The sequence below is a fragment of the Arvicola amphibius genome, chromosome 6 (assembly GCF_903992535.2).
Source record: "Arvicola amphibius chromosome 6, mArvAmp1.2, whole genome shotgun sequence".
Taxonomy (NCBI): domain Eukaryota; kingdom Metazoa; phylum Chordata; class Mammalia; order Rodentia; family Cricetidae; genus Arvicola; species Arvicola amphibius.
Window position 1 is genome coordinate 90,190,314 of NC_052052.2, and position 20,663 is coordinate 90,210,976.

The following is a 20,663-nucleotide window of genomic DNA, read 5'->3' on the forward strand; positions in this document are numbered from 1 at the left end:
TCCCTAGAATTTCTGAATTTACACTGAGCCACTGAAGACAAAAATCCAGATTTTAAAGATATGTCAGGAAAAAAAGAAAGAACCTAGAAAACGTAAAGAACTCTTGTTTGTGGCAACTGAGAAACGCTGAGCCCCTTAGTTGGATTGCTTTCTTCATTTAGGCCTTTTCAACCCTCAGAATTTGCATCAGCTTGGCCTGGAAGCCAGTCCCCAGCAGAGTCCTCTTTCCTGACTCCACCCAGTACTTGTTACTGTAGTTCTGCAATCGGGCCAGCAGATGGCGGCAAATACTTTTGGATGGCTGCCGCACACGGCTTTGCTCTTGTGTTCAAAGCTGACTCATAGATTCTCAATGAAGTTCTGTTTTAGCACTGTAAATGTTACTCCAATGATCATGTTCTCTGAGGACCTTAAAATTGAAAATATCAATCAAACCAATGTGTGTAGTCCAACAGCAAGAAGGATTTGTTGCATTAATTAACCTAAAGGTCAGACTGGTAAAACCGTGAGTCAGGCACTTGGTAGCTGGAACGCGACATTCCACAGATGCCTGCAGCATTCTCAACAAAGAAATCTGCAAAGCCAGATCAAAGTGCTTGTCCTTCAGTCAGAGCCACAGCTGCCTGGCCTACGGCAGAATTCTTGATCTGACTAACACGTGAGAAGGGTGTAGGTCTTCTCAGCAATTGACATTTGGGGCGAGTGGCTCAGCAGTTATTAGGGCTTGCTCCACAGTCCTGAAGACCAGCATTTGGACCCCAGCGCGCACATAACAAGCTGGACACCCCACAAGCACTGCACCAGTTCCAAGTTGGGTGGAGACAAGAGGATAGCTGGGGTTTACAGGCTTCCAGGCTAGCTGAGAAATGAGGCCCAGGTTTAGGAAGAGACCCTGTCTCAATGGAATAGGCAGAAAGTCTTAGAAGAAGAAGCCAGACACACTCTTCTGACTTCTGTTGTGTGTACTTGCACACATTTGTGCACATATATGTACATAGATACTACAAACGTGTAAAGAAATATGTAAATAACATAATGAAAACAAAAATGCCTAATTTTTCCTTCTGCGACATTTAGAAATTTGGTATTGCTGCCTTGGGCTTATGTCGCTATTAAATATTCCTTTTACTTTTGGTTTTGGTGTTTATCCTACGAGTCAAGTTCTCAGAAGCAATCTGCCGACTGCTTGCTATGAGATGCACCGATTCTTCGTGAGGAAGTGATCATTCCGCTTGAGCAGGGATTGTGAAGTGTGTAGTTCACCTAACGACAGTAAAATATGGCCGTACACAGAAACAAGAAGGCTTCTCACAGAAAACAGAGGCCTCTACTTTCCCTCCCATCCCCAGCTTTGTGGTTCTGAGGTGAGCTAGCTGGTGGACACCAAGTTCACAATTTGAAATTCTTCATACTCTGTGATGACGCCTCAGAGCCTGCCACAATGCTGGTTCTGGTCACCTTACCTAGGGACTGGCTTCCTTACAACTCAGTCTATGGATGGGAAATCATCTGCAAAAGGGCTTAAAGAAAACACTGGATCAATACCATTCAATGGATGGGATGTTCCTCACGATCCTGTTGTCCCTGAACTCCAACAAGAGATGCTTTTAGGGCATGGCACAGCATATAAGGTCAAGACCATTACTGAACGTTCTTGCTAAAAGGGATCCCAATGTCCTTGAAGCTTACAAAATGAGCAAAAAGAGCATTGGGCAAGGTTAAGCAACTTGTCTCTGGCCAAAGGTTAATATCAGAATCAAAGCTAGATAATAAAATAAAAAATAAAAGACCTTTTCGTTCAGCCCCTGGGAGCTGACAAATATAATCCCTGGGTATCACACCATAACTGGGGAAAGATGGCAGGGGGAAAAAGTCAACAAAAATGTGATTATTTTCTGATTTTACAATAAAAGTTTTTAAAAGGCTGAAAAACTTTTTGAGTGAGTGTCAGAATGTTTGGGGAATGCCAAGGAATTCTGTGGAAGGCTTGGAAAGAGATGGAATCTAGGTGGGAAGGGCTATAGACAAGGGCTCTTTGCAGAGGCAGTGCTGTTTCTAGGCTCTGGGAGCCACCGGGCATTTCAAAACAGCGGTGGCTCTGCGGTTGATATGGAATGTGAACCTGAAGGAGGACGAGACTGAAGAAGAGCGAATGGGAGACAAAATCAGAAGGACTTCCATCTCAGGGATCGGATGAGAAGTGGGAAGATGGAGGGATTTCTCTTTCATAGCTTGGCGAAGCAGGTGGCTACTACAGACTCCTGTCTGCTGTAAAAGAAATGTCGCCCCGCTCTGTATGAGACCTGTTTGTAGGCATCATAGGGTCAGACAGGGTCATATTGAACTAGTGTGTGCTCTAAATCCTGCAGCTCTCCTTCCTTAGAGAAGAGGAGAAGAAACAGACACAGACGTGCACAGTGTGGATGCTCAAGAGTACTGGTGTCCTGCTGCACTAAGACAAGGGATGCTCGACTAGGGGAAACTTCCAAAGCCCAGAAAAAAAGGCACAGAACAGATATTTCTAGACTTTCCTGGAATTTAACTCGGCTTTTTTCTTTGTTCCCTTTTGAGACAGAGTCTCAGTTGCCCAGGGTAGCCTTGAACTTGTGACCCTTCTGCTGCAGACTCCTTAGTGATGGGAGTCACCACGCCAAGCTCTAGTGCTGATTTGTGTGTGTGTGTGTGTGTGTGTGTCTGTCTGTCTGTCTGTCTGTCTGTCTGTCTCTGTCTGTTTGTGTGTGTCTGTGTCCTATGTGTAGGTCAGAGGAAAACTTATAGGAACCAGTTCCCTCCTGCCACCAAGGTTCTGGATATTGAACTCAGGTTGTCAGGCTTGCATAATAAGTGCTTGTCCCCAACCCTGATTATGATTTTTATAATACAAGAGCACTAAATCTCTGTTGTTTTAAGTCAATCAGTTATTAGTGTGTGTGAAGGAATGAATGGGAAATTACTATAGGGTGGTGGGACCATTAGTTTGGGGAGGGATTGCTGAGAGAGGTGATTGGCAAGGGTGGAGAGGAGTGGTTGGGTTATAGTCACTACAAGTGAGAGAGAATATTGCCACCGATTAGGAAAATTTTGCATACAGGTAGTGGCTAGAGCTGTGCCTGGGAATCTGAATTCTCAGAGAGCTCTGCAGTATGGTACGGATCACACTCAAGCACAGCCAGGCCAAGTGTATATGGTCTTTTCCTCTGTTCTTGGCTATAAACCAGAAGCTTTCTAGGAATTGCAGCAGAAAACCTATTTATAGGAAATTCATGTTTTAACTACCTTGTGCAATCTTTGTGGATGATGTTTTTGCCTTATGAGATTATAATCCCACCCCAAGGTACCTTTGGAACTACCCTACACTCTCATTTACTGAAAAAGAGAGAAAGGTTTTCTTAGCACGAGAGTCACTGGGATGGACATGACTCCCACGCCACGCTGGAGTGTGTTCTTATCACTTCACTGAGATCCTCTTTCCCTCAGTCCCGTGCTTAAATGTATGCTAACCTTTCTTCTAAGTAAACCCCAATTCTTCAAATAGGCACCTCCTAAAATCCTTTTGGCTGCCAAGTCAAGGATCTCACTTCATCTGAGCGGAGGTCTATGAGAATAAGGAAAGGCACCAGTTGCTGGCGTTGTCCTGGGCTGCGCCATCACGGTAAATAGTCGGGAAGAGCAGCATCGGGGCCACACTACTGAACTCTCGTCCTGATTCGGCCACTTAGAGCTCAATCTCAATTCTACATTCATGAACAAAATGCTTTGTAACCTTTTCCCATTATTCTCACCGTCCTTTCAATATGGGCAGCGGGCATGGATGTGCAAAACCCAGAAGGAGGCAGGGCGCTTTCCTCAGCTTCCTCCTTCTGACTTCCGCCTTAGAACTCAAGGGTCCAGTTCCTGGAGGGTTTCCCTTCAGTAACAATTGCCCTGTCCCTTCATTTATGTCTTTTGTCAAATGTCACTATTCTCCCCTGACCACCCCGCCCAAGGGAACCCTGGCCCCAATAGGCTCTGCCCCTTACCCTGCTCTGTATCGATTTCCCAGATGTATATATTTTTTTACATGACAACACATTGCGTTTTTCTTCATGGTCAGTCCCTCATACTGACCATAAACTTGATGGAAACAGGGATTATTGTACATTGTGTTGACTTCTGTGTTCTCTATCCCTGGAGTGTGCTCAGAAGACAGCTGCCGTCCAGTAATTACTGAATACACAAGTAAGGGAATGACTCCAGCTCTCTGCTTTGCTTTAGCCCTTTACAGCCATGGTTCTGGGTGCCGCTTGGTGAGCGCAGATTTCTCAACAGCCGCAACGTCAGTATTTGAGGCCATGCCTTTCTTTGGTGCGGGTTTGTTTTGTGCAGTACTGATTTCTGATGGCTTTGACTTCTATTAGATGCCAGTAAGTAGCATCTGGTTCCTGTTCCAAGTTATGAATACCAGAATCTATCTAGACATCATGGAATGTCTACCAGGAATCAAAAGGCTATGGCTGAGACCCACAGGGACAGTATCGTGCTGACTAGGCTGGCATGGGATTCATGATTGCCAAAATTATCGATAAACTGCTAAAAGTAGTTACATGGTAATAGAAAGACCAGGATGTCTAAATGAAAGCCACAAAATACTGAGTCCTTAATGAAGCCAAGAATTCCAGGCAGTAATTTGATTATAATAAGCAATGGTAACTGTGAATGGAGAAAAATTATTGAATATGATTGGCTATTATGATATTAAACTAAGAACAAATGCAAACAAACTTATCTTGGTCTTAAGTCCAGAGTTCTGGAGGCCAAAAGACACTCAATACGTCAAGTAAAGGTGTAAAATAATTACCTACTGATCTGATGGACAGAGATGCTAACTTAAAACGTGGAAGATGCATCAAATTTCAGATAATACATATTTCCTCCCAACAATATGCCCCTTAAAAAGTTTCAGAACCTAAACCTGGCATGGTGGGAGCCACCTGCAGCCCCAGCACTGGAAGGTGCAAGCAAGAGAATCAGGTCCCTAGGATATCCTCAGCTACACACCCACCTCAAGGCCAGCTTGGGATACTTGAGACTTAAAAAAAAGTTTTACAATCTGGATAATTCTTTCTACGTTTTAAAAGTCTTTTCTGTATTTTTTTCTAGGAAACTTTGGCAAGATAATTTCAAAAAAAACTTTGTACAGTAGAACAAGAATAAAATAAGTAAAGAATTGAAAACTGGTTTGTTTTATTAATGGGAATTTTAAATTAATTTGCTCAAAATATGAAACTTACATTTCTAGAATTGATAAATGCCCAGAAAGATTTAAAATTTTAGAATCAGACAGCAAGCTTTCGGGTACACAACAAGTTGACAGATATCACAGCACTTTGTTATTTTGGTTTAAAACTACACATTTTTTGACAACATACTTAAAATTTAAGAAATCACATTGACCACTTTTCCCTAGAAGTGAATAGTAAGTGGAATGGCTCGGAAGTCTAACTCAGCAACTCACAACCTACCTTTAGAACGAAGCAGTGGTCGGTGGGAGCTTTGTATTTCAGTTTGCACTGAACCCCATAGTAAATGTTAACGTTTTCAAACTGTATAAAGCACGCCAGGTCTCGGGATGTCTGAAAGACAGGGAAACAATCTCTCTGAGATGGTAATTACTCATTTCCCTAGATTCTTCTTGACGCTGCAACAAAGGGTTTCACCTCCATAGATAAAATAGTGAACTTTAAGATATATGAACATCTTCCCGTACAGTTGACATCAGACAGCTGGTGTCTGCCTGCGACGGGATGAAAGATGACATTGTTGTCCTAGCTTCTGCTGTGGACTGTGGGAGTCAGAACAGGCTGATCATGTGCTGTTGCTACTGATCCAATCATGGCAAGATGACCACTGTTGGAGACTTCGCTGTGACTTCGCTATTTGAAATCAGTGACAGTTTGTAATTGACCATTAGAAAATAAAAGCAAGTTCCCTCAGGATGAAGAATGAGAGCCAAATTCGATGCTCTGTAGATCAGCACACACTCTACGCTCTGTCATGCTTTCTCCTTAGGCTGACAGGGTTGCCATGGAAACAGAGACCTCTCCTCTGTGGATAAAATGTGTTGTGAAAATGGCAGTCTCTAATCTACATATTTTGTTTCACTTGGATCACACATTTGTTCCATTATTCACCTTGTCCTTTCTTGTATGCTCCAGAACCCCCACCTAGTTGCTGAATAAAGAATGCAGGTCACCATATAGAACAACTTACCCCTTTACACATGGTGGGGCATTCTTCTTTTATATTTTTTTGGGGATTTTGAAGTTTTAATTACAAAACAACATACATTCACCACAGTTAAATTTATACAGCTAGTAGCTTTCCCTGTCTCTTGTTTATTAATTTCCTCTTAGAGGTAACACATATAAAACAGACTGATAGACTCCCAAATGTTCTTTCATCATATTTACCTATTAATTGTCTATCTATCTATCTATCTATCTATCTATCTATCTATCTATCTATCTATGATCTATGTATCATCTAGCTATAGGTTTTAGGCATAGATGGATCAACTTTTACCTATATTTATGTACTCGTATATACATATTATCCATATATACACATATGCACATGTGTGCACACATATTTATGCATATAATTGTTTTCTCAATAAGGATGGAACCCAAGGTCTTGTGTGCTCCAGGGAGGTCTCCACTCCAAGCTCAAACAAGGAGTGTAGGAGCCAAAGGCAGCGGTGACTAAACTGTGCTCCCTGGACTCAGCAGGGTGGTGGCACGCGTGAACTCCCAGCAGGTATGACATTGTGCACAAGACCCGTGCAAGCCGAAGCCAGACAAAATCCAAGCATGGGGTGGGGAAGCGGCACAAAGCTGCCAAAAGAGGAAGAGTCAATTTTCTTTAAGGGTGTCACTCCTGGTAGGTCAGCCATGCTCCTATGGATGGCCAAACACCTGAGGATTTGGACAACTAAAACTGGCCTCAGTGAGAGAAGAAAAACAAAAATAACCCAAAGTTCAGAGATTAGGAAACGAAGGTAGATCTGAGAGAAGTTGAGGGAAGGGAGGTGAATATAATTGTATGAAATTCTCAAAAAATTAATAAACATATTTTAAAACATTTAAATCATGAAAGAGACTTCACTGCAAACATTGCTTCCTGAACGCATTCCCTGCCTTGTTAGGGCACAGTTTTTAACTTTCCTAGGATACACGAATCTATTTGACACTTGATTTCTGCACAATATTCCAGTGCATAGATAAACCTAGTTAGCTACTGTGCTGTAGCTGATCAGAGACTAATACAGCTTTTGCCGTTATAAAAATATGTGTAAGTGAGTAAATATTTCTGTGGAGAGACCACCAAAGGTGCAGCTGCTGTCCAAAGGAGCATGTATCTGCATCCCCTTACATTGCACAGGACGTGGTTAATTATTCTCAACTTGGCTGTACTGTTTTACAGTCTTGCTCTTTGTTTCCAAGAAGAAGTCCCCCTTTCCCACCTTCCTCATCGACATTGTCAATATTACTGATTTTATCAATCTCAATGGAGGAAGTAATAGCTGCTAACTTGTTTACTGGTTAGATGGAACAGCTTTCACTAAGCTAATTTGGTTTTTTTTTCTGGGAATTTTCACTTAAGCTTTCTTTTTCTGCATACATGTTTATCTTTTTCTTGATTTGTTAAATTCTTTACATATGATGAATTTGGTCATACATGTTGAAAATGTCTGACTATGTAGATAGTCCTTAAAGCCTTGTTTGGTATCTTCATCTATAAAGTTATTTAAAACAATTTTGTGAAGTCAACACTGTTGATTTTCTCCTTTGTAATTTTGAATTTTATTCTTGATTAGGAAATGTCTTTGTGCATTAAGATTAAGAAAATATCAATTCGTATTTTCTTCTATGGCTTTAGAATAGTTTTTCTAGAAACATCTTGATGGAACTAGGATTTGAGTTGGTGCATTGGCTGGCGTAGAGAACTTTTGAAAACGGCTGTGCAATTGTTTCAGCGCTCTTTATTGTCTTGGATTCTACATTGTGTCCGCACTACTGTACGATTCTGCTCTTCAATCCCCACATTAGTTGGCTCTTTATCTGTTCATTTATAACTGCTTTCTTTTCACTGTAATTGGATGTTTAACCCATTGATCTGAGAGATCAATGGTTTTCACAGTTTTGGAAGAGGTCTTCTTCCAAAGTCAGAAGTATTTCTTTCTGATTAATTTTGCAACCAGTCTTGGAATTTTAAGTAAGAAGAATGTAACTGTAATTTTCATAGATTGATAAAACCAGTTTCTATGTTAAATTTTCTAGTTTATGCAATATACATCTTGAGCATTTTTGTTTATTACTATATATTCTACACTTGTCACTTCTGCTCTGCAAGTCTTAAATTATGTCTCATTTGCATATTGCTTGTATAAAGCAATATGATTTCTTACTTGGCCAGTTTGTTCCGTCACAGTCATTTTCCAGGCCAGAGAATTCTATTGTGAGACAAGCACGCCAGTTGTGAACAATGTGCTTTTGTCTTTTCCCAGTGACTGTCCTGCTGACTTTCCTCTGATGTCAATCCCAGCATTCACAGTAACGAACAGAGAAGTTGCTCAACTCTAACGTGAACGCAGCTTGTATCACGCAGCGAACTGTCTGTCCTGGATGTATTTATATGTCATATATTTAACTGCTTAGGACATATCTGCTGTAAAGCAAAACAAATCATCTGTGGGACATATCACATGTCTAGTGGGATGATGCTGCATGTCCCGTGTGAGATTGGAGCAAAGGAAGTATGAGGTCTAAGTGGGGGCGACACCTGCCTGAATCAAGAGTTACCCACAATAGCCACAGAGAGAGTGGGGTCTCCTCACTAGTGATGACCACCTGTTTGGGGAGGTGGGAAAACCTTATTAGAGGAAATCTGTACTCCATAAATATGTTCTTTGTCAAAGTCTTGCACTTGGCCTACCCTAGACAGGGGTATATTCTAAAGTTTTTAATAGGTAAACAAAAATGAGCTGTCCCAATTCTCCAAGAAAAGTCTCAGCAAAGGCTAAAGATCAGAGCTTCTGTTAAAATTAGATTTAGTATAACAATTTACCATGTTTGTAGATACGAGCCAATAATCCCAGCTTGCCAGGCAAAACTTAAATGACATTGAAAATTCTCTGATAAATTAAGAAGCATAGCAAATTCAGTGAACCTCTGATAACAATTCGGCTGTGCAGAATATAAGATTTAAAATTCAGCGTAGATTCTAAGACTTGTAACACCACTAAGAATTTAGATAAAATAAGTTTGATCATAATGATTGCAGAACAAAGAGGTTGATATGAAGAAAAATTCAGAACAGTGTAGGCTCAGCAGGAGGTAACTTTACCTGCTGAGCCATCTTGATGGCTCATGTAATTTTATCTTTATACTCAAGAGAAAACTGTGGAAAACTCAAATGTACTTCTATAAGTTCCTATTGTAGAACATATACTTGTGTAGATTTTGTAGTCTCACAGAGTCCATGGGATCAGGATGCAGCTAAGATTATCTTCTCTTGTGATTGTGGTAGTTTGTACTGGGAATGGTTCCCAGAGGCCCACAGGCTAACGCACCACTGGGAGGCAGTAGAGCCATCAGGAGGTGGAGCTGGTTGGGAGCTCCCAAAGGGGGGCTGTGGGACTCTGGCTCTTCCTCTCTTTTGCTTCTGCTCTGAGGTAAGGCCTTCCTCTGCTACATTCCCTCCCTATTCCCTCAGAACAATAGGCTGATTTCCAAAACTGAGCCAAAATAAACTTGTCTTTAAAAAAAATATTACTCCTTTTAATTTTTGAGATTACACCACTTCCCGCTACTCTTTCCTCCCTCCAAATCCTCCCACCCTTACTTTCTTTCAAATTCATGACTTCTCTTTCATCAACTGCACAACATATATTTGTGCATACGCATATGCAAAGGTCTCAGTTTCTATAATGTTACTTCTGGGTAAGTTTTCAGGGCTGACTATTTGGTACTGGAAACCCAAGTGATGTGCTTGTCCCTGGGGAGGACTATTTCTCCACTCTCAGCATTCCTAGTTGCTGTTATTCTTTGCGTAGGGCTGAAGCTCCCTGGGCTTTCCCCTGTCCACATTAGCCATGACTATTGTCCTTTTTTAAGGAAGGAATATTTCTTTTTATGCACATTGGTGTTTTACCTGCATTTATGTCTGTGTGAGGGTGTCAGATTCCCTGGAATGGGAGTTACAGACAGTTGCTAGCTGCCATGTGGGTGCTGGGAATTGAACTCAGGTCCTTTGGAAGAGCAATCCGTGCTCTTAACCTCTGAGCCATTTATCCAGCCCCTACTGTCCTGTTCATGAATGCTTATGCAGTCGTGCTGGTGAGACTTTATGGGTGTAGCTTTTGATATTCATAGGAGACAGCATCACAGCAAGCTCCTTGTTCCTTTGGCTCTTATAATCTTTCTACTCCATCTTCTGTGATGATTTCTGAGTCTTAGGTGTAGCATAAACATCTTCTTAGAATCTGATTATCTCGGGTGTTTTGTTATAATAATGAAAAGCTGACTGACCTTTGTCTTTCCTTTGGGAACATAATAAATTCCGGAAGCCCTCAGAAGAAAGTAGCGCCGTTTCCAGGATTTCTTCCCATCTTCTTTCAAATAAAGAGCTCCTTCAAGTTCTGGGACGATGATGGATGTGCCACAGAAACTTTCCTGAAATTGGAATCCAGAGGCATAAAACACATGTTCTGTTCACATTTAAAGAATAGTCCCAGTTTAAGTCTATTCTGTTGGAAATGGATTGAACATGTTTTCTTTAGTTTATGCTGTCTGCAATGGAGAGGAACTCAGTGTCAGGGGTCCAGGGTCCTGGCTTCTATGCCAAGACTTCCTGGCCACTGAGCTCTGTACCTGTGGATCACTAAATCTCAGTTCCTGTCTTTGTAAAAATGGAATATTAGTTACATTTTGTCTGTGAGTTTAATCTTATTATATTATAGAGGTAACTATTCAATAAAGCCTTCTAATGTTATGATAAGTTGGAATATAAAAATTCCTTTCCACTTAAGTTAGGGAACCACTAGTCAGGCATGGTGGCTCTTGCCCATAATTTCAGCACTTGGGGATGCTGAGGCTTGCCATGACTATGAGGCCAGCCTGGGTTAGTAAGTTCTAGGCAAGCCTGGAATATACAATGAAACCCTATCTCAAAACAAAAAAAGCAAACCAAAAAGGAGAGTTAACATTTTATTGCCATTAAGTAGTAAAATTATATAATTCTACAATAAAATAAATTAGTATTTTTTGAAAAGACTTATTTTGATTGTTCGAGACAGGTTTCTCTGAATAGCTTTGGAGCCTGTCCCGGAACTCACTCTTTAGACCAGGCTGACCTTGAACTCACAGAAATCTGTCTGCCTCTGCCTCCTGAGTGGTGGGATTAAAGGTGTGCACTACCACTGCCCGACTTTTTAAAAAAGATTTTATCATTTATTTTTTATAACTGTTCAACCCACAAATTAGTATTTTATTATTGGAAGTTTTTAGACATGAGAAAGGCCATTATTAATATAATAATAAAGAGAAAAATGCGCATTCTAGGTATAAATTTTCAAAGCATAAGACTTGTGTGGGAATCTATAAACCTCTATAAATTTCTTATTAAAAAGCAATTAGATAAATTGCATATTATTCTATCCTTTTGCTCTGATACCCAGTTACTGATTTTTTTCAAGAATATAATTCTCAGTATAGTTTCAGAAATACAAAATAATTTAATTTTCATCCTCCAGAGTAAACCTCTGTGCAGGAGAACCAGAGAACAGCTCTTCCATATTCCTCCCAGTGGCCCTCCAGCTCAGGTATTAGTTGGCTTGTCAATCATCTATTAAGAGTATCTGAATTTCTGGCCCAAAGCTGACAGCAGAACAAGGAAGATTTCTCATAGCATAACAGGTTTTGTTTTTTCATTCACATTCAGCTATACAGGGTTTTGAAATCTAATCCCAAGAACTATTCATGTAACTGTATCGATTCATACACAAGCAAATGTTCTCTTATAGATACATGATGTGGGATTTTCCTCTGTATGCTGTGAATATGTTTTATTGCCATTGGTTAATAAAGAAGGTGTTTCAGCCAGTGGCTTAGCAGAATAGAGCAAGGTGGAAATTCCAAGCCACGTAAAGATGGAATATACACAGAGAGTTTGGATTATGTATATTATTGTGTTTTCTTTGATTTTTTGAATGTGAAGGAGCTAAGTACAGAGACATTTCATTGTATGGGCTACTAAGCTAAACCAACATATATGTTTTCAAGGTGTCTTGACTTCAAAATTTGAGTCTAAGGATTTGTTGCTTTGGAAAAGAGGTTCTGCTTTTGTTTCCATGGAGGATGAGAACCTGTGGATTCCTTCCAGACTAATGTGGCTTGATGAACCAAGACCCCCTGAAAGGTTGCCATGAACACCCCAAAATACTTTGTCCAACAAAAAGCAGGAAGCAGTTTGGAGAGAACTATGCCCCAATTCCCAAATATTGTCTATAAATGTTTGTTTACATTTAAAGTCCCCTTTAAATATGATATAGAGATGAATACTTTGTATTGGTATGGATCTTGGTCTATTGATGGAAGTTTAAGGTCAGTTTTGTTATATGTGTATTTCTGCTCTTGATTAGGGTACTGTGTTTGTACAGCTCACTTAAAATGTAATATATAATTAAGAAATACAAGTTAATAGATAGTCATCTATAATAGTCAAGTTTGTAGTCATTTTAGGTTTTCTAGATGTACAGAGATACAATTCAGATGGATAGTTATTCTTCAAATCTTTCAAAGACTAACAGAATATGGCCTTTAAAATGTTTTAAAAACTTAGGACTTTTCATGACGAGACATATTCTCCTGGCTGCACCAATCTACTTCAAGAGGATGATGGGCATCAAAGAGGCTCTTTACAGAGTTTGTTAGCCATTTGGTCTAGAAACTGCTCTTGCCTGGACTGCCTGATGTTATGCTGTATGAACTGAATATGCAGGACCCACAGGAAAATGACTGCTGAAGTTGCCTAAAGAAGGTGAGACAGTCCTTCAGGATACCTGCTTCATGGAAGAGTCTGTCAGACACTCTGCAGGACACAGAAGAAAGCAACTGATGGACTTTGCCATTACAAGGCAGAACAGATCTTCAAATTTCCTGCTTCATGGAAAAGTATGCTGAATACTATGGGGCTGTAGGCCAAAGATGGATGCCCCAATGTTGCCAAAGAACTTTGGGTGACTATCTAGGCTGCAAGATGTCTCTGTCAACTTTAGAGTTTTGAAAGTGGCTTACAATAAAGTTCCTGTTAACTTAAGTAATATTATATCTTTATGGAGTCTTTGATGAAGTTGAAGAAAGATAGTTATAATTATAAAAGATAGATTAGATATAAAACTTTAGACTCACAAATATAGGATCGATGATAGAGTGTTTTCCTTAATTAGTCAAATGTAACTGGATTAAATATTGTAACTATAATTCTTGCTTGCTGTTTTGTTGTTTGTAATCTTGCTATGTTAAAGTTAAAACCTTCCTTTTTAATTAGACAGAAAAGGGGAAGTGATGTGGAATTCCCCCTATGTATGCTGTGAATAGGTTTTATTGCCATTGGTTAATAAAGAAGCTATTTTGGCTAGTGACTTAGCAGAATAAAGCAAGCTGGGAATTCCAAGCAGATAGAAAAGGAAAGAAGGCAGAGTCAGGGAGACACCATGTAGCCACAGAAGAAGACAGATGCCCCTTAACCTTGCCAGTAAACCATGAGCCTCGTGGTAATATACAGAATAATAGAAATGGGTTAATTTAAGATGTAACAGCTAGCTAGAAACATGCTTAAGCTATTGGCCAAACAGTACTGTAATTAATATAGTTTCTGTGTGATTATTTCGGATCTGGGCGGCAGGGAAACAAACAAGTGGTCTCTGCCTATAGACAGAGAATTTTTAATCCTCTCATTTGGGGAGACATGGTGTTTTTAATCATTCTAGAGCAATGGATCTCAACCTTCCTGATGCTGTGACCCTCAATGTAGTTCTTCCTGTTGTGGTGACTCCCAACCATAAAATTATTTTCATTGCTACTTCATAACTCGAATTTTGCTACTGTTGTGAATTATAATGTAACTATCTGATATGCATATATAGTTTCATTGTTACAAATGGAACATAATTAAAACACAGCAATTAATCAAAAAGCAATATGTAACTGCATATTGTGAAATATATGAAGATAGCTTTAATAATTCAAAAGAGAGATGGCATAGTTCAGGCAACACAGTCATTGAAGTTTCCTATGATTTGCTAATATTTGCATCTACCACAACTGAATATAAAAAGACCAATCTGCATCCACACACACACACACACACACACACACACACACACACACACACATATGTATATGTGAAAACACACACACATACACACACATACACAGCCATACATTTCGTGTTGGTTGATAATCGTACAGTACATGGTTTTACTTTGACCCCATAATTAGAATTCATGCAGTGTTGTTTTATCTCCAATGATGCTGCTTTCAGCAGAGGAGTTGCTCTCTACACATGTGACTGAACTACATACACATGTTATAATGCTAATCATGTCACATACACCTGTATGCTCAGGGTGTATGTGATGAGTTTGGACTGATGATTTCTTCACATATGTGGGCAGACCCGCCTGGAGACAGACAGAGGAGCAGTGTCTCAGTACCTAAGACCATGAGAAATAGGTGTTTTCCAATGTTTTTAGGTCCTATGAAAGGGTTGTTCGACCCCCAGGTTGAGAATCTCTGTTCTACAGTCTAGCGGCTGGAAGCAGAAAGGACATCTCATTTTCATTGTTGGACCTCTGTTGAAATTCCCATTGCATTTGCAGTCCAGAACCAGGCATGGAAAAGCATGTTCAGGACCTTGGGAAGGGCAACAAGGTCAACCTACTCTGGTTTTTGTTTAGATCTTCTGCAGCCTGACGGAGATGGAAACACAGGAGGTGTACCCACTGGGGAACAGAATATGGCACTCCTTAGTGTCTGAAATTGGTTCCATAGGTGTTGTGTTTATTAGCAGATCTGAACTTCCAAGAGTCAGGTCTAATAATTTCAGAAAAATCAACATACATTTGGAGTGAATCACGTCAATTTGCCTGGGGCTCTAGGATGCCCGTATGTCACCTAGACCTGCAAGAGGGCCTCGGTCTTTAGCATTGTTGCCTTAATAGCTTCCAGTGACGTTTACTGTCAGGGAACTTCTGGAATGTGCCCAAGTGGTGTCCATCAAAGGCACTGGGCATTTACCACCTGTCTGGATCTCTGTGTTGATCCCATTTGCTACATGATATCATTTGCTATTGAGGCTCAGAGAGGCAAGTTCCAGCCATTTAGCACATGAACAACATGATAGGAGCAGAGTCACATCCTAAGTGACGTCTCTACCTTTAGACCTCACACTTGAAGAGCCTCCTCACCAAAGACAATGATTTGGAAATCCATACATGTGAGTCCACAGAACCTTTCTGAAGTGGATTGTATATGTCACGATGAGTTTTATGAGTATTTGGTGTCTTTTTAGTGAAAGAATTTCTAATTCAATTTCATAAAAACAAATCATTTTGTCTAAAGTCATACTACTTTACAATTGACTCAAAAAAGCCATTTTTTCATCTAAATGGCTATCACTTGGTAATAACTAGCATATACAAACAATTTTATGGGGTGTTTCAGAATTTTCCATTGTCGTGTGGGCAAATAATTTAATAGGTCCAGCAAACGTCCTTTGCATTGATCGCACTTTACGAAGTGAGGCTTACCTCCAGTAAGGATTCTTTGTTTTTAGCATTCATTTTCTCATTGGTTTCCTTGTTTTCTTTTTTCCCCTTGTTATCCAAGTAGAAATTCTAGATAAAACATAAGAGATCAGATCAGCAAGTATTCATTACTTCGATGGATACTGCAAGGAACTCGTGGTCTTGCCGGAGAGAGAGGCTGTTACCCTGTGAGAAGATGAACAAAACAGAACTGGAGTGACTCATGAGTGAAGCAATGGGACCAGCGCTGTGCCACCCAAGCTCAAGCAGGGTCTTCGTTCCTGCCCAGGAAGCAGAACAGAAGGTATTAGCAATGAGTGTGACACCATTTAATTGTTAATTTCCATAGGTCAAGACCTCAGTGTCAAACACTGAAAACCGTGAGGCACTTAGGAGAAGCCCAGGGCTGGGGTGAAGTCTGAGCCCTTGTCCAAGTTCAGCAGGAGAACAACTCTGGTCAGCAAGTGCAAGTCCTTAAGTCTCAGGGCTCTATGTCAATTTCAGGTGAGTAAAGTCAGGAGCACATGGATGCTAGAGACAATGGTTAAAGGGAGTGTCGGAAGCTCAAGAGTGGGAGACCTGGCTCCTGATACGTGATGTTTGTGATGTTAGCTACAAAAGACTGAATTAAAAATAGGTGCTCAGAACCGGGTAGTGGTGGTGCATGCCTTTTAATCCCAGCACCTGGGAGGCAGAGGCAGGCAGATCTCTGTGAGTTCGAGGTCAGCCTGGTCTACAAGAGCTAGTTCCAGGACAGGAACCAAAGCTACAGAGAAACCTTGGCTTGAAAAAAAACCAAACCAAACCAACCAACCAACCAACCAACCAAACAAACAAACAAACAAACAAACAAATAAAAATGGGTGTTCAGGAGAGCAGGACCATTTTTGCCCTGAAGTGTACCTAGAATCACTCTGTGGAAAAGAGAGGAAGGAACAACGTGGACCAATCTCCTGGATCTGTCTGAGATTGGCCCCTGTATTATCTTACACAGATACTGACAAGAAGATAGGCTTCACAAGAGGAGAGGAGAAAACACACCTAAAGAGATGATTTGGAGAATCTCAACCATTAATCTGCTAAAGTTATGTGATGTCAAAATTTTCTACAGTTTCTTCATGTTATTTTGAATAAGCACAACCTCACAAATGGTGACAGATAGATCATTTGTCCTTCACGGGCGGTATAGCTCATGAGGTGCCTATTACTAATTCTTGCATCTCAGTTCACCATGGGCCTTGAACAGGCCATTTCTCACCATTGTTTGTAAACATTAAAATAAAGGAGCAGTCAGTACCTAAGTATGCACATCCCCTTTGTTCTATTAAAAATTGCTCTGCAAATTTGAAGCCTACAGATTATTCAGGGCTTATTATTGCTATTAATTACATTATTTGTTTAGTAGTAAGAGAGAAAGTGAATCAAGGTGTGGCAGTTTGAATGTAACTGGCACCATAATCTCATAGGGAGTGGCATTATTAGGAGGCGTGTCTTTGTTGGAGTAGGTATGGCTTTGTAGGAGGAAGTGTGTCACTGTGGTTGGGCTTTGAGGTTTCCTATGCTCAGGATACTGCGAGTGTCTCAGTTAACTTCCTGTTGCCTGAAAGATGCAGGACTTTTGCTACTCTAGCATTATGTCTGCCTGCACACTGCCACGATGATAATGAACCAAGCCCCTAAAACTGTGAGTCACACCAATGTTTCTTTTATAAGAGTTGCCATGGCCATGGTGTCTCTTGACACAATAGAAACCTTAACTAAGGCACAAACAAGCTAATGGTGAACTGGATCATCATTTGAACTGTATACAGATTTTAAACTAATTATTAAATTGTGTCTATTGACTCTGAAGTCCCAGAGAAAAGACTTTCCTCCCACATAGGTCATCTACAGGTCATCTATAAGGTCAGGTTGCCATCTTCTCTTGACCTCAGTGTTTCACTGCTTAGCCTAGTGGAATGAGAGCTGCCTGGCTGTGGTCACACTATGGTCCTATTAGTACATTCATTTGCACTTAATACTTGATTGGCTATTACACTTATTGTATTTGTCATGGTGACTTTGAGGCTTGCACGTTCCATTAAGCTGATGTTTCTCCAATTAAAGTAAGGTGGCTAATTGTTTAAAAAAAGTTGCAGAAGAAAGATGGGGTTGGACAGATGGCTCAGCACTTAAGAGTGCTTACTGTTTTTGCGGAAGCTCCAGGTTCAGTTCATAGCAACCACATCAGATGGTTTATAACCACCTGTAACTATAGTTTTAGAGGATAAGATGCCCTCAGGTCTCAGAGAGTACCTACGTATACATGGCTCACACAAACTCCTGAGGTGTACATGCACTCACATACAAATAAAAATATTAAATTAATATTAAAAAGCAAGAAAGAAGAAAACATTAGACTTAACAGTAGCTTTCCTAAAAATTATTAAGACCACCATTTGACAAATGGGACTGCATAAAGTGAAAGTTCAAAAGCAAAAGATACCATCATTCAAGAAAAGAGGCAGCTTACGAAATGGGGAAAATCTTTACCAATTATACATCTGGCAGAAGGTCAATATTTAGAATATACAAAGAACTCGAAAAAAAACAACAAACAAAAAAACTAAACATTAAAAAAAAAACAGCCCAATTATAAAACAGTGTTTGAAATAAAACAGAATTCTCAAAAGATGACACACTGAGCTGATAAATACTAAAATCTTTCAACATTCTTAGCCACCAGGGAAATGCAAATCAAAACTACTTTGAGATTTCTTTTTAGTCTGAATGGTTAATGTCAAGGAAAACACTTGACAACACACAGTGGTGAGGATTCAGGGAAAGGGGACACTTTCTCACTGCTGACAGGAGTGTGGCCATTATGGAAGTCAGTTCCTCAAACACTGGAAACAGATCTACCACAAGATCCAGCTATACTACTCTTGGGTATATACCTAAAGGATTCCGTACCTCACTATAGAGATACTTGCTCACTCATGTTCATGGGTGCTTTATGCATAACAGCCAGGAAATGGAAATACCCAAGATGTCCATCACCTGGTGGATGATGAAAATGTGGTCGATTTGTGCTGTTTAAAAGTATAGTTTGCAGGAAAATAGAGTCAGGCTGATCCAAGGCTTTCTCAGAGGCTTTGATGAAAGGACAAAGGGAACCTAGTTCTGTGTCCTTGGTTAGGGGCAGATTTGGCAAGATCCATTCAAAGGATAAAGGTTTTGGTTCCTGGCAAATTGGCTTTTCCTCTAAAGAGACTTAAGATATCATCAGTTCCAAGGCCACTGTGTGCTTGCTCTGTGAAGCAGTTGAATGTTCTGTGTTCCTTCTGTGCAATATTGCTTAATTAGCCTCCTGTTGACTTTGTCCCATTGTTTGATGACATTACTGACTCTGTCCCATCTTCCCTTACAGATTTTACATAAGATGCTGTACTTTTTGACAAACTTACTTGGCACAAGACACAGCTTGTGCAAGACCTCTGAGCCCAGACTTTCCTATTTTCTTTATCTTCTGACTCTCTGGCCGGTCATAGAAGAATGACTTGCTTGATGGTCGATGTCAGTGTACAGTGATTTAATTCATACAGTAAGACTCACATCATGAATGGCTAATAGAATATATTTATTGGACAACCTTGATTTAAGTAAAAGTGACTTGTAATGAAGTCAATATAATCTTATTTAAAAATAGTAATTCTAGTTCATTGAATACTATTATTGTATTCCACTTTAAAAGATAATACTGTGTTTAATTAGTAAACTTCAACTTTTCATGAAGTTAAGGAATTCCATCTCCAGACCTATTGGAGATGGGCCTTATAATTAGGTTAAACACTGGCAACATTATTATCACTGTCAGAATAGAGGAAGCTTTATCTCAGATACCACTTGTGAGTGGCAACTAGTTAAACCATGTTCAGATAGCCCACTGATGGAGCCGTGTTTATACCCTTGCATTTTATACATCTTTTCCTTGACTCCAACTTCGATATAACCTGCCATGTAGTGGGTGAAGGTGATGGAACATTTCAAACCATTTTTGGTATAGACAAGTCTGAATCTAGAGTGAGATCCGTGAAACTGGATTCGTTTTGATTTTGTCTTTAGCACATCACTGGTTACTGTCTGCTGACTCCCTTCATTGCAGGACAGGGGTTTTAATGGTGCCCACTCTCACAGAACTGCCTCACTACTGAAGATTATAATGACAAATGTTCTATTATTTCATAACAGATGCAATAGCTTTGTAAGTGCGGAAGTCCGGGTCACTCACAGGCTTCTGGTGTACGCCTGAAGCTTTTCAAGGATACTCCTGCATCAATTTCTACATACTTAACCTCCATTTCTAAATCTGATCTGCTGAGATAAAGGATAGCTTTTTCCACAATTGCTTTCTCACTCCTTAGGAAGAGAAGGCACCCTGCACACCCACAAGGACCTCACTGCTCTGGGTTGTAAAGCTCAAAGGCCTGAACAAAGGAATCACTTGAAACACTGGCATGAAAAAGTGCAAGACTCATAAAAACCCTTGTTAGCAGCCAAGTGATTTCTAAAGCTTCGCTTCCCTCACAATGGAGAGTACCTAATTATCTTGTCGGCCAATGGATGAAAAGAATACCATTGAGCCTTCAGTGGCTTTTAGCTGACAACCTGGAAGGAGTTCAAAGATCTGAATGGTATTTTCCTGTTCCCATCCATTTATTAATGTGAACACGTTTTCTCAGTGCTTTTTATCTGTAAAAGGTAGTTAACATCTGTCCTGGTTAGGTTTTTGTCGACTTGACACAAGCTAGTGTTGTCTGGGGAAGAGGACCCTCAG

At 40.2% G+C, this 20,663-nt stretch overlaps 1 protein-coding gene across 1 annotated transcript in view; it reads right to left on the reverse strand.

Annotated features, from left to right (window-relative positions):
- The window catches only part of LOC119816738 (amyloid beta precursor protein binding family B member 1 interacting protein), a 93,957-nt gene that overhangs the window by 10,208 nt on the left and 63,086 nt on the right, over positions 1-20,663 (reverse strand). Inside the window, exons 8-10 of the mRNA XM_038333655.1 lie at positions 15,851-15,937; positions 10,569-10,712; positions 5,502-5,612 (exon numbers count right to left, since the gene is read on the reverse strand). Of these exons, the coding sequence (XP_038189583.1) occupies positions 5,502-5,612; positions 10,569-10,712; positions 15,851-15,937 (342 nt within the window). The remainder of the gene's footprint in view (positions 1-5,501; positions 5,613-10,568; positions 10,713-15,850; positions 15,938-20,663) is intronic.